This window comes from Lepidochelys olivacea (assembly GCF_965140295.1).
Source record: "Lepidochelys olivacea isolate rLepOli2 genome assembly, chromosome: 10".
Classification (NCBI taxonomy): Eukaryota; Metazoa; Chordata; order Testudines; family Cheloniidae; genus Lepidochelys; species Lepidochelys olivacea.
In genome coordinates, this window is record NC_140420.1 from 68,120,620 (window position 1) to 68,137,938 (window position 17,319).

A 17,319-nucleotide genomic window follows, 5' to 3' on the forward strand; every position below is an offset into this window, starting at 1 on the left:
CAGTGTACGTACACTGCACAGCTCCCTTAGCACGAGTATAAATAACAGTGTAGATGGTGAGGTACTGCTTAGGCAAACAGAGTAAAGGCATGCCAGAACCTTAGGATGTATACCCTACATGGCTCATTGCACGCTCAACCCCTGCTTCCACATCTGTGCTGCTAGTTTTAGCAGTGTAGTGTCCCGTTGTCTGAGTCCTTCCCCACTACAGGGAAAGGAGATGACAGAGCCTTTGCCTGTTGCAGTGAAAGACTCAGGCAGCAGGGAGAGGCAGCAGGAAAAGGCTCCAGCAGCTCCCCACAGCCAGAGCCTTTTCCCGCTGCCTAGTGCCAGAGCCTTTCACTTCCACTTGTGGCTGCACGCAACAGTGTGGACGCAGCCTGTTTTTCACTGTGGCATGTAGCTACACGTATTGAACATGCCACTGCCAGCGTAGACAAAGCCTAAGGTGTGTTTTATTAGTAATGTCAGCACCCACATAATTGCACTTCCTTTTCTTTTAAATCAGCAGCACAACCTGCCTTAGGTGCAGTTCAGGAAATGAGACTATTACTATGATGCTAATTTAGGGCCCTGGGCCCATTCCGACTCCTATCAAAGCCTATTTCCATTTGATTCTTATGGAAGTTGGAATGGCCCATAGTTATAAAATTAGATGACATATACACATTTTTTACTATTACTCTCTGTTATACAGCTTGAGTTGTAGGTTATCTATAAGTATGATTCAGTATGCACTTTTCACCAGATCACCCAAAGGGGCCTTCAGTGAGGGCTATCATTCTGAACAGCCAAAATAGCTAGAGGTAGATAAGTCCCAAGAACTTTTTTCGTAATGGCGAAAGTTTTTACTTGTGCTTGTGTTAAACTTTACTCTCCTACTGAAAATAGGCTAAACTGTTTTTGCTGAATATTAAAAGAAGAAGAAGAAGAAGAAAATCACCTTTTGAGCAAAAAGCGAGTCTGGGAAACTTTAATTAGAAAGTTTCTAGTTTCCTTCTACAAAGTTTCAGAAAGTTTCTGATCTGGATGATGGGATGGATTGCACCCTCAGCAAGTTTGCGGATGACACTAAACTGGCGGGAAAGGTAGATATGCTGGAGGGCAGGGATAGGGTCCAGAGTGACCTAGACAAATTTGGAGGATCAGGCCAAAAGAATTCTGTTGAGGTTCAACAAGGACAAGTGCAGAGTCCTGCACTTAAGACGGAAGAAACTCATGGACTGCTACAGGCTGGCTAAGCAGCAGTTTTGCAGAAAAGGAGCTGGGGATTACAGTGGTCAAGAAGCTGGATATGAGTCAACAGTGTGCCCTTGTTGCCAAGAAGGCTAACGGCATATTGGGCGCATTAGTAGTAGCATTGCCATCAGATTGAGGGAAGTGATTATTCCCCTCTATTCAGCACTGGTGAGGCCACATTTGGAGTATTGCATCCAGTTTTGGGCCCCCCACTACAGAAAGGATACGGACAAATTGGAGAGAGACCAGCAAAGGGCAACGAAAATGATTAGGGGGTTGGGGCACATGATTTATGAGGAGAGGCTGGGCTTATTTAATCTGCAGAAGAGAAGAGTGAGGGGGGATTTGATAGTAGCCTTCATCTACCCAAAGTGGGGTACCAAAGAGGATGCAGCTAGGCTGTTCTCAATGGTGGCAGATGACAAAACAAGGAGCAATGGTATCAAGTTGCAGTGGGTGAGGTGTAGGTTGGATATTAGGAAAAACTATTTCACTAGGAGGGTGGTGAAGCACTGGACTGGGTTACCTAGGGAGGTGGTGGAATCTCCATCCTTAGAGGTTTTTGAGGCCTGGCTTGACAAAGCCCTGACTGGGATGATGTAGTTGAGGTTCGTCCTGCTTTGAGCAGGGGGGTGGACTAGATGACCTCCTGAGGTCTCTTCCAACCCTAATCTTCTATGATTCTATGAAAGATAAAAGTTTTATGAATGACTGACTGAAAAAAAGTCGAATAGAAACATTCATGTAACCATAACTGTAGCAGTAACTTTCATTCTCACTATTATTCATGGCTAAGATTCTAACGAAAAAGCAATGTGTAGAAGATAACACTAAGAAAAAATAATCCCTATTTATTTTGGATTTTGTTTGTGTTAATTTCTCTCTTATTACATAATCCAAATTTAATATGTATGGTAGATGGAAAATAAACTTTAGCATGAAAGCTTCAGCATCAAAACATTTTTATAGCTTTTTCAACTCTTTCTACTCTTTTTGTTCTTTCTAATATTTCAGAGCCTTACAGATATAAGGGCTCAGCCTTGTAGTCACTTACACACAAGTATTTTACTTTCTTATTCACGTGTGTTGGTATGTGTGTGTAGGATCAGGTTAATATTTCCAAAGCTGATTTCCTATTTGTTAAACAGTATTTAATTTGTAAAACAGAGATGTTTGCTAACCTCACAAGGTTGATGGGAGGATCAATGATTTAAATGTACATTTTCAAAATATAAGTGTTACGGTATTTTTCCCTCCCATATTACCCCAATATGCAGCAAAGAGCAAAAATTATCTTGACTGTTTTCTGTTACAGTTTTGTAGTACTTTCCTTTTCTAAGATATTTGTCTTTCTTTTTTTTAATCAATGTTAGTTGAACTCTGGAAGCAATTTCTTTAAGAAAATTGCTGCTGTACAGCCAGGAGAATTTAGGATAAGTCCCATTGCTTATAAATGAGACTTAGCCTCCTAAGTACCTGTGCAGTTTTTGAAAATAGGATTTAGGCTCCGAAGTCACTTAGTCATTTTGAATCCTTATCCTATATATTGATTGCAATAAATATGGATCTAAAAGGAAATTGGCCTATATCTGTGGCAATGTACAGAAAAGAGATTTAAAAGTCTGGAGATTAAAAGGAAATTCTAAGTGACTGAGTCTCACAGAACAGAATCTCCATCATGGAGGCTATGATGTAACATTGTTAGTCGAACTTTTCAAATCTGGAAAACAAAATTTAGTTTTCTAATTATATATTTAGAGACCCAGATAAAAAGGGCACTAATTTTCAAAGATGCTGAACTGTCATGGACGCCAGTGGGAGCTCAGCATCTTTGAAAATCAAACCACTTTTGTTCAAGTGCTTAAATATGTATTCAGGAGCCTAATTTTAAGAATCCATGTTTCAAAGTTTTAGTAATTGCTTTTATTTTCTTTCCTATTTAGCTGAGTTTATAGACTAACATATCAGATCTTTCCAGGAGACTCACTATCGCAGTTAATGTTTCGCATTTTTTCTACTTTATAGTGGTTTCATTTCTGTAGAACTTTTCAAGTATCTTAAAGCACTTTTCAGAATAACAGCCATGTTAGTCTGTATTCGCAAAAAGAAAAGGAGTACTTGTGGCACCTTAGAGACTAACCAATTTATTTGAGCATGAGCTTTCGTGAGCTATCCGATGAAGTGAGCTGTAGCTCACGAAAGCTCATGCTCAAATAAATTGGTTAGTCTCTAAGGTGCCACAAGTACTCCTTTTCTTAAAGCACTTTACAAACAGTAAAAAGTTAAGCCTCACATCATCCTTAAGATGTAATTATCCCCATTTTACAGATGGGAATCTGAGGCATAGATTGTGTGTATTACTCGTGACGCTGGAAGTCTGTGAAAAAGATGGAAATAAAATGTGGATTTTCTGGCTTTTAGTCCTGTGCTTTAGATGGTCTCTCCTCTTTTATTTTAACCTAGTTGTTAATGAAAGTTCCTAGAAGAACGGTCTAGTGATGAAAGCGCAGTGCCAGGAATTAGAAGGACTGGATTTTATCTAAGTCTAATACAGATTAGGAGAGAGGCCTCTATCTCTGCCACAAAGAGGTACAAGTGCTGGAAAGCACTTGAAAACTAGGCTATGGCTAAACTAGAGAGCTTATAGTGATGCAGCTGCACCGCTCTAAGCTCTCTAGTGTAGCCGCTCTAAGCCAACAGGAGAGAGCTCTCCCATCAGCTTAATTACACCAGCCCTCGGGAGTGGCAATAGTTATGTCAGAGGGAGAAGCTCTCTCGCCAGCATAGTGCTGTCCAAACCGCTGTTTAAGTCAGCGTAAATTATGTTGCTCAGGGGGTGGCTAATTCACACTGTGAGCGACATAATTTATGTCGACTTAAGCTGTAGTGTAGCCATAGACTTAATGTTGTATATTTCACTATGTCTGGAGATCGTATTGACTCATCTGTGTTTCTTTAGAGTTATCATTTATAAAGCATTTATCTCAGATGCAAACAGATGTGCCTCTCTATTCTCCTTGATTCTTCCTACCACGCAACAGGGACCCAAACTGAGAATGGTATTGAAGAAAATGTACATTTTTAAATGGCATGTGCACTAATATAAGAAAAGTGCTGGAGGGTTGCCATTCCTGTCATTTTATATGATTTAAAGCTTAATCTTGTAAGTGCTCTAAAATCCAAATGGTTACTCTGATTACTTTGAAACTTGGTGTACCTGTTGGGGTAGCATTAGTGGTCCACATTTGGGGTTATTTGACTGAGTTGTTCATGAGTTGCAGGGCTCCCCCCAAAATCAGTTTCACTTTGCTACCTTGTACAGTTAACCTCATAGGTACTAATGACTAGATGAATCACAGACCTCTAGATGGCTGTGAAATCATCCTTCAATTAACATAACTAAGGAGAAGTTAATCACAAGCCCTTACCTAGGAGAGAAGGAATTTTGGACTGAGTGGCTGGAAGTTGCTACAATTTGAGAGTCATTGGTAGCAACTTCATTCCAGGGGGAAAGTAATCAAAGACTTTGGGGAGAAATAATTAGACATGTGAATGCTTTCTGGGAGAGGAGGGGCATTAGATGGTAGGGGAAGAGGTATTGGGGAAGAGGGATTTGGGGCTACAATGACGGGAGGAAGACAAATGGGATGTTAGGGGAGCTGAGAGTGGTTAGGGACTCATATGAGGGAGGCATTGCACCCCAACCACCTTCCACACCAGCTCTGCCAGTGTACCTCAACCCTCTGCACTGCTAGTACACCCCAGGCATCCTTCATTGGCTGCTTCGGGTGTACTAGCTCTTCCAGGGCACCCCAACCACCCTACATTGCACAACTCTGCCAGTTGTACCTCAACCATCTTGCCCCCCAACTCTCTGTACCCTCCAGGTCTCCCAGTGCACCCCATCATCCATGCATCCTAACCAACCTGCACCCTTAGCTCTGCCAGTGCACCCCAACCCACCAGCTCTGCCAATAAGCTCCAACCCAGGCATTCCAAAGCTATGCCAGGGCACCCCAACTACCCTGCTCCCCAACCTGCCTGGAACCTCACAGCTCTGCCCGTGCTCTGGATCCTTATTATTAGGGGAATGTAAAAAATGTGCTCTTTCCTGTGATAGCATTTGCCTCATACCACCACATCCAATGTTTTGTAGGCTTAGAATCTTTTCATCTGACTTAATTTAAGGCATTATCACCTTCTAGTGAGAAAGCATTATAATGGAAGTCCTTAGACCGAAGGTAAAAATATTGAATTTAGTGCTGGTTGTCTCAGTGATGCTGTGCTTCATTTCAGGTTCCACTGAAGCAACCATCCTGGCACTTTATATTCATGCTTGGATGCAGAGCAAACTCACACACAATCCTGGTCAGACTCTCTTTTTTTCCCCCAAGAGATCCTTACCCTGTGGATTCCTGACTTTTGGCAGATACCAGTTGTTTCTGAAAAATCTGTTTCAAAACAACTTCCAATGCAAGGAATTGCAAGGAATTGCATGTGAAGGTTCAGTACGAGACCTAATCAAAAAATTTAAACACACCACCATTGCCGGTCAAAGGGAAAGGGTCAATATGCATTAAGGATAAATCTCTCTGCCCTCAAGGCTTGGCTATGTTTATTTGGAGTAAACTGTATCAGAGTCCCCAAATTTATATAATCCACACAGAGTAAAATGGAGGAGTCAACTGTTACTCAAGGTGCTCAAAATTGATAATTTAACTGTGACCCTTCTCTTTGGGTATACCTTCTTTAGTGCAGAGTCCCACCTTAATTTACTTGCATTGTGATTACTGGGTACCGGTCAGTAGTGGGGTTACTGACTCAGTTAGGGTTGATCTGTCTGGGACTTTGATGCTGAAGCACGTTTTCTTTCTGATCATTGAACTAGAATCAAGGATTAGAAAAGTTTTTACTGGTCCTGAAAGCATTAGTACTGGTCCCACAAAAGTGCATTTTTGCCCAGGCAAATCATAACCCACTGGGTCTTTAAATCTTGCATATCATCTAATACATTAATTTTTCATTATCTTGTTGAATATTATGTGTATAATATTTCTTAGTAGTTTCATGAAGTTTTGTTTAAGTATAATTTCTTGTCTGAGAAAATTACAAGTGGCAGTTTGAGTCCCGTGATGCTTCTGACATTATAAGCATTTTTCTTTGTGCCTTCAAAACCTGCTACAAGCACCCAAGATTGAAAAGAGGTGAAGGTTTTCATGGAGAATACTCTTCAAGAAAATGAATTAATGGAAGCTAAATCTGAAAAGAAATGTCCATTCATTATTATTTTGGTGGTGAACGATATATTGGCACTTCAATAATTGTGCTTATAAATGTTTTATGAGCATACTGTGATGTTGCTGAAATTTCTTTTAACTCGGACTAGTTGTTTCCTGCTTTGCCCTTGCTCTGCTCTGTTTGTCTTTTGCTTACAAAACACCTTTTTTGAGCTGTATACAGCAACACTCATTAATTTATAAAAAGTCCTTTTCAGAGCATATCTTCAAACTCTTACCCTAAAATAATTACTTGCATAAAGATTTCTGAGATGCTGAGTAGCAGAGAAGAACAGAAACAGCATAATGGGCAGATGGAAGCTGAGCTGCTGGGTTTAGATGATTTTTTCCTTTCTTTTGATATCTGTTTGAAAGTATTGATTAAACTTTTCAATAGATTTTAATTATGATTAATTAATAAATGAATTATTAATCAACACCCTGACCCACTGTATCCCCACCCTTGCTGCTCTGTTTTTCTGTGACCTGATGAAGGCAATGATCAAAAACTTGCCTTTCTTCACGTAGTCCAATAAAGGGGTTCACCAACAGCTTGGTGGTATTTTTATTGTATTTTGATTTTTAGAACCCTCATCAAAAACCTTTCCCTTTTTTAACATTCTGGACTCTTATTTTAGGAGCTGTAGTAATAGGTTATTGGCATTCCTGCTGCTGTGTAAAGGTTTAGTATTTTTCTGTAGTGTGTCAAATTTATTTTAATTATTTCCTGTAGTTACATTCTATGTTGTTGTGTCTGACAATCTTGTGTGGTCGTCTTCTTGCTTATACAAGAAGGCCACTTGAAACCATTTATTTGCTTTCAGATGTTTTCCATTTAGAGCTACTGTATAATATAATGTTGTTCACTTGAAATGTATTAGTTAAGGGATTTTTGTATAACTGAACAAATAAGCATAGAAGAGATTGTTACTAACTTCTAGCGTCAGAGCAGTGCTTTATGAAATATGTTTTGGACTAGATTATGATCTGATCTATGGGTCTGCAAGAGGGAGAGGTGGCTAAGACGCTTTCCACTTCCTAATCATAGTCCTTGCATGCAGGGAGCAAGGCTAATACCCACAGTGGTAATCACCTCCCAGAATGGCATAGGGAGATGGCCTCGCGCCTCTCCACAAGAGCTAATTAAGCTTGCCCAATTTTATCTTTTAAAAAATATCACAGTGTCCATGCTTTCTTTTTGAAGTGCAGTGCCTTCGGGCACTGCCATTGTGGATGTGCTTTTGCACCAACTCTACCGCAGCCAGAAGCCAAAATGCCACAATCTGGCCCTTTTTTTAGTAATTGGGTTTATTTATGGATATTTGCTTCACAATATAGAGCATTATTTTAAGAAGTTTATAAACTAATATTTTTACAATTTTTTTGTAGGTTTGCAAAGATACAAATTAGTGTATCAGAACCAATTATCCCATTCAGGGAGACAATAACAAGACCCCCAAAAGTTGACATGGTGAATGAGGAAATAGGAAAACAGCAGAAAGTCGCAGTCATACACCAGGCTAAAGAGGACCAGAATAAAATCCCTGAAGGAGTTCAGGTTGATTCTGATGGCCTCATAACAATGTCTACCCCAAATAAATATGCCACTCTCAGTGTAAGAGCCATGCCACTTCCAGAAGAGGTAACTCAACTCCTTGAAGAAAACAGTGACTTAATTCGTACTATGGAGCAGTTCAACTCATCTTTGAATGACGATAAAAAAATGCATGAAATTAATCAAAAGATCCTTGACAGCATCCAGGAATTTAAACAAAAATTAGAGCAAAATCTGCAAGGAAGAAGGTGGAGAAATGCTGTTGATCAGATCTGGTCATTTGGCCCACGGAAATGTGGGCCTAATATTCTGTTAAGTAAATGTGAAGGCTACAAAAAAACTGTGTGGCAATGCCTTGATAAGACTACTAAAGAAGTGAGTAAATATCGCGATTTTGACAACAGCATAGTAAGTGGGTTTCAGTTGGCGACGCTTTCAGGTCCCATGTGTGAAGAACCTCTCATGGGTGTCTGTTTTATAGTGGAGAAATGGGACATGAGTAAAGCAGAAGAGCAAATGTCAGCTAATAGGCAGGATTCAGAGGAATTGGATGCTACAGAACAGACAAAAAATGAAGACAAAGTCACCTCTCTGTCAAGTAGTTATACCACTGAATCATCCAGCGAAAATAAAGAACTCCAAGATAGCTGTCAAGGTAGTCTAAATTCATCTGAGAAATCAAGCAAACGCAAGGGGGAAACTTTGCTTGCAGATTGTTATGGCCCTTTCTCTGGACAACTAATTGCCACCATGAAGGAAGCTTGTCGTTACGCGTTACAAGTGAAACCACAGAGACTTATGGCAGCCATGTACACGTGTGAAATTATGGCCACTGCAGAAGTTCTAGGTAAGAAAGAAAATATAAATAATTCCATTGCTAAATGTTAAATCACATAGTTTTATGCATTTGACCAGAGATGGGCAAACTATGGCCCGCGGGACCCTCGTGCCCAGCCACTGAGCTCCTGGCCCAGGAGGCTGGCCCCCAGTCCCTCCCCTGCAGCCTCAGCTCACTGTGCTGCCAGCGCAGTGCTCTGGGCGGCGGGGCTGCAGAGCTGCGGCTGCCTGTCCTGGCGCTCTGGGCGGCGGGGCTGCAGAGCTGCGGCTGCCTGTCCTGGCGCTCTGGGCGGCGGGGCTGCAGAGCTGCGGCTGCCTGTCCTGGCGCTCTGGGCGGCGGGGCTGCAGAGCTGCGGCTGCCTGTCCTGGCGCTCTGGGCGGCGGGGCTGCAGAGCTGCGGCTGCCTGTCCTGGCGCTCTGGGCGGCGGGGCTGCAGAGCTGCGGCTGCCTGTCCTGGCGCTCTGGGCGGCGGGGCTGCAGAGCTGCGGCTGCCTGTCCTGGCGCTCTGGGCGGCGGGGCTGCAGAGCTGCGGCTGCCTGTCCTGGCGCTCTGGGCGGCGGGGCTGCAGAGCTGCGGCTGCCTGTCCTGGCGCTCTGGGCGGCGGGGCTGCAGAGCTGCGGCTGCCTGTCCTGGCGCTCTGGGCGGCGGGGCTGCAGAGCTGCGGCTGCCTGTCCTGGCGCTCTGGGCGGCGGGGCTGCAGAGCTGCGGCTGCCTGTCCTGGCGCTCTGGGCGGCGGGGCTGCAGAGCTGCGGCTGCCTGTCCTGGCGCTCTGGGCGGCGGGGCTGCAGAGCTGCGGCTGCCTGTCCTGGCGCTCTGGGCGGCGGGGCTGCAGAGCTGCGGCTGCCTGTCCTGGCGCTCTGGGCGGCGGGGCTGCAGAGCTGCGGCTGCCTGTCCTGGCGCTCTGGGCGGCGGGGCTGCAGAGCTGCGGCTGCCTGTCCTGGCGCTCTGGGCGGCGGGGCTGCAGAGCTGCGGCTGCCTGTCCTGGCGCTCTGGGCGGCGGGGCTGCAGAGCTGCGGCTGCCTGTCCTGGCGCTCTGGGCGGCGGGGCTGCAGAGCTGCGGCTGCCTGTCCTGGCGCTCTGGGCGGCGGGGCTGCAGAGCTGCGGCTGCCTGTCCTGGCGCTCTGGGCGGCGGGGCTGCAGAGCTGCGGCTGCCTGTCCTGGCGCTCTGGGCGGCGGGGCTGCAGAGCTGCGGCTGCCTGTCCTGGCGCTCTGGGCGGCGGGGCTGCAGAGCTGCGGCTGCCTGTCCTGGCGCTCCGGGCGGCGGGGCTGCAGAGCTGCGGCTGCCTGTCCTGGCGCTCCGGGCGGCGCGGCTGCAGAGCTGCGGCTGCCTGTCCTGGCGCTCCGGGCGGCGCGGTAAGGGAGCAGTGGGGGTTGGCTAGAATGCAGGGGAGTTTCGGGGAGGGTGATCAGGGAGCGGGGGTGTGGATGGGAGTGGGGTGGTCAGAGGGCGGGGAACGGGGGAGGTTGAATGGGGGCAGTGGTTGGGGGGGCAGTCAGGAAGGAGAGGGTGGGTTGGATTGGGTGGCGGGGGGCAGTCAGGGGCAGGAGTTCCAGGGGTGGTCAGAGGACAGGGAGAAGGGGTGGTTGGATAGGGCAGGAGTCCTGGGGGGGGCAATCAGGGGACAGGGAGCGAGGGAGGCGGATGGGGCAGGAGTCCTGGGCGGGGCTGTTAGGGGTGAGAAGCGGGGGGGGTCAGTTAGGGGGTGGGGGCCAGGCCACGCCTGGCTGTTTGGGGAGGCTCAGCCTCCCCTAACCGGCCCTCCATACAATTTCGGAAACCCGACGTGGCCCTCAGGCCAAAAAGTTTGCCCACCCCTGCATTAGACTGTGTCAGAAAGCTTAACTTAATTAAAAGTTTTACCAGAAGTATTTTATAATTGTCCAGTTGATGACTGCCATGAATCTCTGGTTCTCTAATAGAGATTAGAAAAATTGAAATTTTGAAATTTTTCATACTGAAAAATTACAAAAGATCTTTATGCATTTGCATCATACAGCAATAGGAATATATTATGCTTCTGGAGACGCCAGGTGAAAGCATTCATTGTCTGACAAGAATTAAATTGCAGCTTTAATAGGCGCACAAATATTTAAAATACTGTTTCACAATTTAAATGTTTATGCTTTTGTGGTATCCAAGAGGCAGCGAGCGCTAAATATAAAGCTGAAATCATGCTTCAAAAGATTGAAAGGAAATGTCTCCTTGCTGTAAACGGAGTCAAGTCTTGATTGTAGGTCCCAGGTCCCCATTGATTTAAGAAGTTAAAATAATCAGTGGTGTATTTAGGTAGGATAGCAGGAAAAGTAAGATAAAAAGGGAATTCTACACCCTTCTTCATATCCAGTTGGGTAGCTTTTTCTGCCTTTTTTTTTTAAACCTTCACTTTTCTCCCACTAGTGTGTAAATTACTCATTTGGCAAACCCATTGAATGCAAACCTGTGTAATTTATATTACTTTATTACTTACACCATTTTATGACCTACTTTCATCACCATTTGTTGCTTCTGATTTTGACCCAGAGATTTCCATGGGAGTTGCAGCCACTTATTGATGTAATGAATTTGGCCCAGTACATTCAGGTTATATTTAAACTAACTTTTCATTGCCCCAAAGCCACAAATGTATCTACTTTGACTTAGTACAAACTACTGCTCACAAGTGAAGCCACACACAATACTTTAAAATAGAGTTAAGGTTGTAAATAGATATAGGTTGGTAGCAGTTATACAAAACAAACTCATTTCATGAGCAAAACATGAGAATGAATGTGTGTGGTAGTAGTTAGTGAAGAGAGATGCTTTGGATTTAGGTAGTGCTTTGTATACCTCTCATACTTCCGTTTGGTGCAAGAGACACTCTGAGATCCAAAAGCCTGGAATAGGTCTCATACACGGGAGGAGGCACACAACAAACTTAACATAAGTGTGTCTCTCCATAAAAGTGTATTATGAAATATGACTTTCATATGTAATAATGTAGCTTTTATAACTTAATCTGTTCTGTGCATATAAGACCTCACATCAAAGCAAGAGATACTTATGAACATAAATGGGTAATTTCAGCCACCCATCTTCCTCTTCTGCAGACTGCCCATGTACAACAGAACTGGTATAGTCCTGCTGGATGCTGAGGTGTATGCACATGCCCAGCAGTGTGCCCTGCTCCGTGCAAGCTTCCCATGCAGCAGAATGCAGCATGTGGGTGAGACTGGGGCATCTGCGACAGTTGCTGATTCAGATCCTCCTGTCATTCACCCCGTGGCATCCCCCACTTCCACCCTGACAGCCTCCTGCTTGCATATCTCCTCAGTGTCCATTTTGTCTACTTGAGTTGAGTGCTAGATAATGGAAATTGGCCAAAATGGACTGAAATGGCTAATAATGCTATTAAGAAAGATGGGAAAGTTGGAGAAGAGAGTGAGTGAGTTTTAAAAATGAGATGAAACAACTCCTGACGTTATGTAAGAGCAATTTTATATTTTTCAGTGTAGCCCTGGAAATAATTTCAGACTTTTCCAACAAATGCATGTTTTAGAAGTATTACCCATTACTGCTTCAGCAATATATATTACCTTTTAAAACTTCCTGGTTCCCTGACTACATAAGATTTTAAGTAAATACAGCAATTCTGAAACTATAAATTCAGTGTAATTTACAGGCTTAAGGCTATGTTTTCACTGCCAAAAAAGGTGAGGTTTTTACAGCGAGATAACTAATATACATTAGCTATTTCACTCTCAAATCCTAGTGGAGACAAGGCACAGCCAGTTTTTACCATGATGTAGCTAGGTAAGGTCAAACCTGGATAGGGAGTATTGCATTGATATTGCCAAGGCGCACTGCAGTAAAAACTGCTTGCGCCATGTTTCCACTAGGATTTTACACCCGTTAGCTATCTCGTTGTAAAAGCCCACTGTTTTTGGCAGTGAAGACATTATGAAAATGGGGGGAGGGGCAGAAATATGTTGTAAGCTTGCATATGTCTAATTGAATGAGACTTCATTTTAAATTATATACCTGGCTCTCACAAACACCTTCAAACTTTCCCACAAGCACCTGCTCCTTTCCAGTAGATTGTACTGTATATTTAGTGTTTGATTCCTCTAGGTCATTCACTGCAAAACTCCTTCTATACCCACTTCTCCTCTCTCTTCTGGAAAACTCCAAATACATCGTGGACTTTCTGAGTATCATATGCTCAATGATTATTTAACTGGTGCTCCCTGTTGATATTGCTGTCTTTCTTTTGCACAGCTTCTCTCCTCATTCGTTACTAATGAGGTAATGCTCCTGAACCTGTGACGAATTAAGAGGTTGTTTTTGCTTGAAACCCCAGGACTAAGCTCAGGCTACCAGATTTGCTGCCTCTGGCATGGAACAAGTTCATGGTTCAGTTTCTCTTGACCATTTTGTTGTAAAATCTTTATTTTTATACATTTTCATGCAATTGCAACTTAGAATCTTCCTCCTCCCCTGGATTGGGTAAATAGCAGTGCAGTGATTTCAGCCACCTGGATCTGCTGCTACAGCACCTCCTTGCTGGATGACTCTGCTCCCACTCAGGCATGGCAGAGCTGTCTTGAAAACACTTGCCTTAAATCTAAGCAGTGTTCCCTATGTGAGGCAGCATTTACAAGCACTACAAAGAGTGAATTATGCCCTACTTGTTCCCAGCCAGCCAATCCTCACACTGCTAGAGCATAGGACTTGGAGTCAAACAAACATGTCAGGTCCCCACCCTGCACCGAGGAGCGCCAGTCCATTGCAGAAAAGCCCAATGAGGAGCCTTCGGAGCTTTTGGGGCAAGAGTCAAAGGACCAGGAGCAAGCTATCCGGCCAGCTCAGGGGATAAATCCCACAGGTGACCTGGGCTGGATGGAGAAGAAACCCTGAAATGATCCAGAGGTTCCTCTCCTCCCGTCCCCCACCCCAGATACTAACGTGGATCCTCAGCTCTTTGCGGAAAGAATCAGAACTCCTACACAGCTCCCCTTCCTCCCACTGTGAACCAGGGGATTCTCATGATAATCAGGAGTAAGTTCTGAAAACTCCAGGTCTCAAAAAGGCAAAAGCAAATTTGTCCTTCCCAAGGCAGCGATTAATATTGTTAATGAAGAGGTGAGACGAAAATTAGGGGTTAAAACCCTTCTCCTTTGCCTTCTCCCTAGGAGAGTGTTTGGAACTTCTCCTATAAGTTCTCTCTTCTGTACCATGCTCACTGTCTCTCCCCTACCTTGCAGCATGCCTGTGTAGCCCTGCATCAGGCTGCAACCTACTGCAAATTTTGCCTATCTGGTTTTCAACCCAAAGGCCCTCATTCTGCCAGGGAAAGGGACTCAGATTTCAGGCAGGAGCAGAATGGGAATTGTGCCTTATCATCATCAGCCATAAACCCTTGCTCTAGCAGGGAAATGTGCTTGAGGTGCTGAAAGGTGGGAAACAGTCTCTCCTCCACACCACCATTCCACATGCTGACGCCACATGAAAGCCTTAGGAGCACTTCAGGCCATTTGTGACCAGAACAGAGGCACATGAGGATTCCATTCCCCATGAAGCTGCACCTTCATGAGATTACAGACAGGTAAATCCCTTCCGACGTTCAAAATGACACTGATTTACTGAGTAAAGCTCCGAGTAGTACTAGGTTGCTCCTACCATACTTATTTGGGTGCTAGATGTCCCTGTGAGAATGAAAGGCTGCCTGCCATAGTCGAGAGAGGTGTACCAGCACCCCTCTTCTGTTGTGTGATCCCAGTGCCATGATGAATAGTGTACTATCCTCCGACCTGTAAACAGCTGAGAAAAGAAGTACCACACATGCATTAAAAACAAAAACAAAAAACCTACATAACGTTTCCAGAGCAGGACGTCCATCAATGGCTTGCAAGGCACTCATTAATATTAATCAAATATCTTCCCTGTTAAGCTTTATTAGATACCTGTTTTCTCACTGATGCCTTGAGGGAGTCATAAGATCCAAATGAGGACACCTGATTAAACTAAATGTTAAATTCAACCATTTTAAGGAATTCCTTTGTTTTTTATATAATTTTGGGAGCCAAATTCTGGTACAGCAGTAGCTCCAATAGTGAAAGACATAGTCACACCGTCAGAAAGGGACTTCCTTCCAAAAGACCCCATAGACCATAAAAGTGATGACACGCTGCACAGCTGTAGCTATTCAGACCAAAGGTTTTTCATATATTTAATAAGTAAAGCCTACTTTGTGGCAAAAAAGTGGCTTATCTTCTAGGAGTATGAACTTTGCTTGGAGCAAGATGTCTTAGGTTCTGTCTTGATCAAACCCTTGATGTGATTTGTGACAAGCAGTGCATTCTAACCTGATGGCTATAAGGCAGCCATGTTATACCCGGGAATAGCCATTGGTCATCCTAAATGGATATTTTGTGCATGTAAACTTACAGGGGAGGAGCTATTGGGGAAACATTAGAGAGACTAGTAGCTGGACTGCAGAGAGGCCTCTATCCTCACTGTCAAAGCCACCATAGCAATTCCGGGAAGGATCTCTTCCCCTGGCAGACGGAAAAATCTGGAGCAGAAGTTTCCAAGGATGCCTAGATAGATGTTCCTCCAAACTAAGAAAATCCTCAGCACAACACAAACAAAAAAAACATTTGTGTACAAGACCCCACAGATTCGCCTTTTTGATCCACCAGCTGCACCCAGAGTATGAAGTGGCTGCTGTAGTCAGAGCAAGGCACAGGCTGCATATTATGCACCTATATCCGTGCATGGACAATAAGTGAACAGTTGCTGGAAAGGATCCATAGCTACCAGTTCTTCAAAATCAAGAAGAGCTTCTGATCCTATTGCAGAGAATTGCTAATCCATAGGTCAAAACAAACATGGCTCTGGGCATAATTACAATAATGGTAAGTATTTGCAAATATCCAAAACTTCATTGTACCCCTCATTTCCTGAGATGTCATCAGTTGTGAATTCTCTCCAATGCCTAGGATTGCTGGTGCCATGCATCAGTTTCATCCGCTGCATGGTTTTCTCAAAATGTACCTGCTGAAATTTCTTCTTTGGGCATAGAACTATGCACTTTATGCAGTGCAAAATTAGGTGTCATTTTCAGATCACATCTGAATGCCCCTTTGTAGGCAGGTAGGTACAAACAACATGCTGAGAGCCAGTTCAACTTTCATTCTAGACCTTTGCATACTGTACTCAATATGGAAGCATTGGAAAAACAACTTTCAAAAATCCCACAGTTACACATCCTGTTAGTTCATTTTTACACCTCTCTGAGTGTCTTTTAAAAAAACAAACATGGCAAAATGGGATCCGATGAGTGGTCCATTGAGCCCAGTATCCTGTCTATGACAGTGCTCAGTACCAGCTGCATCAGTAGAACGTGCAAGAAACAATGTAGTGGGTACTCACAGAAGAAACCTCCTCCTACCTCCTGTTGAGGTTGGCTTATGACTGAGGGGTGAGTGTTTATATATGTTCCAAAACCAGGGAATAAACAAAGGGCAAAGCTTCTTCATGGCAATGGAAATAATGTCCTGGATAGAGAAGAATCTGCTACCTTTCAAGACAGTTCACATAAAGGATACAGGAAAGAGGAAAAGGGAGAGTTGTGGTCCTCGTAGTCCTCCACCTATCCAGAAGGCACTTGGGACTTGCTAGGTAACCAAGGATCTCACATTGCCCATGCAGAAAACATCAGACCTCTTGAAGCAGGAACTCCTTCATTCAGACTGGGAACACCTACAGCTAATAGTATGGGCACTGGAAGAGAACTGTAGTTCATTTCAGATTCTCCATTTTCCTCTCATAGAGTTTAGTATCCAGAACTCAGCCAGAATATTTTATTCATTGATCTGGTCAAATGTATGTGTCTGATGTGAGGGGAAACAGAAAATTCTTTGGGGCATAGGTGATTGCCTCTTTCTTTGTGCACAGTCAAGCACAGTGGGTCCCTGAGCTCTGGATGCTGTTGTGATACAGATATTATAATAATCTCAAAGTTCTGTGGTGATCTCAGCTACACTAGCATTTTTCTAGGCAGTCTGGTTAGATCTTACAGAGAAGCACCTTAAAAACATGGATATCAGCCCTAGCAATATCTTGTAGACAAGTACATCGGATCCTCCTTTTGAGTGTCAGCTGCCAAGTTCAATCACAGTGACAAATTAGGCAAGCCTGTGGCTGTCCTTTCTAGTCACCATAATCTCCAAAAAGTAATTTTTGCAATTAGCTACCGTAGCTATGCAAGAACCATGCTGCTTTAGTCATGAGGAAAAGGTTATTCATATAGCTCCAGTAACCTTTCAGTTCAAGGTAAGCTCCTCTTTCACAGTTCCTGGGAAAAACTTTTCTCGTCACTTTGTTCTGACCCTTGGAAAGTTGTGGCATAAATGGGCATTCCTAGAGGTCTA

At 44.1% G+C, this 17,319-nt stretch overlaps 1 protein-coding gene across 4 annotated transcripts in view; it reads left to right on the top strand.

Moving 5' to 3' along the window:
• Positions 1–17,319, top strand: part of EFL1 (elongation factor like GTPase 1) — a 152,647-nt gene that overhangs the window by 114,261 nt on the left and 21,067 nt on the right. For all 4 annotated transcript variants that reach the window (XM_084640811.1, XM_084640814.1, XM_084640812.1 and 1 more), the window contains exon 18: positions 7,905–8,917. In XM_084640811.1, coding sequence (XP_084496937.1) covers positions 7,905–8,917 — 1,013 coding nt within the window. The remainder of the gene's footprint in view (positions 1–7,904; positions 8,918–17,319) is intronic.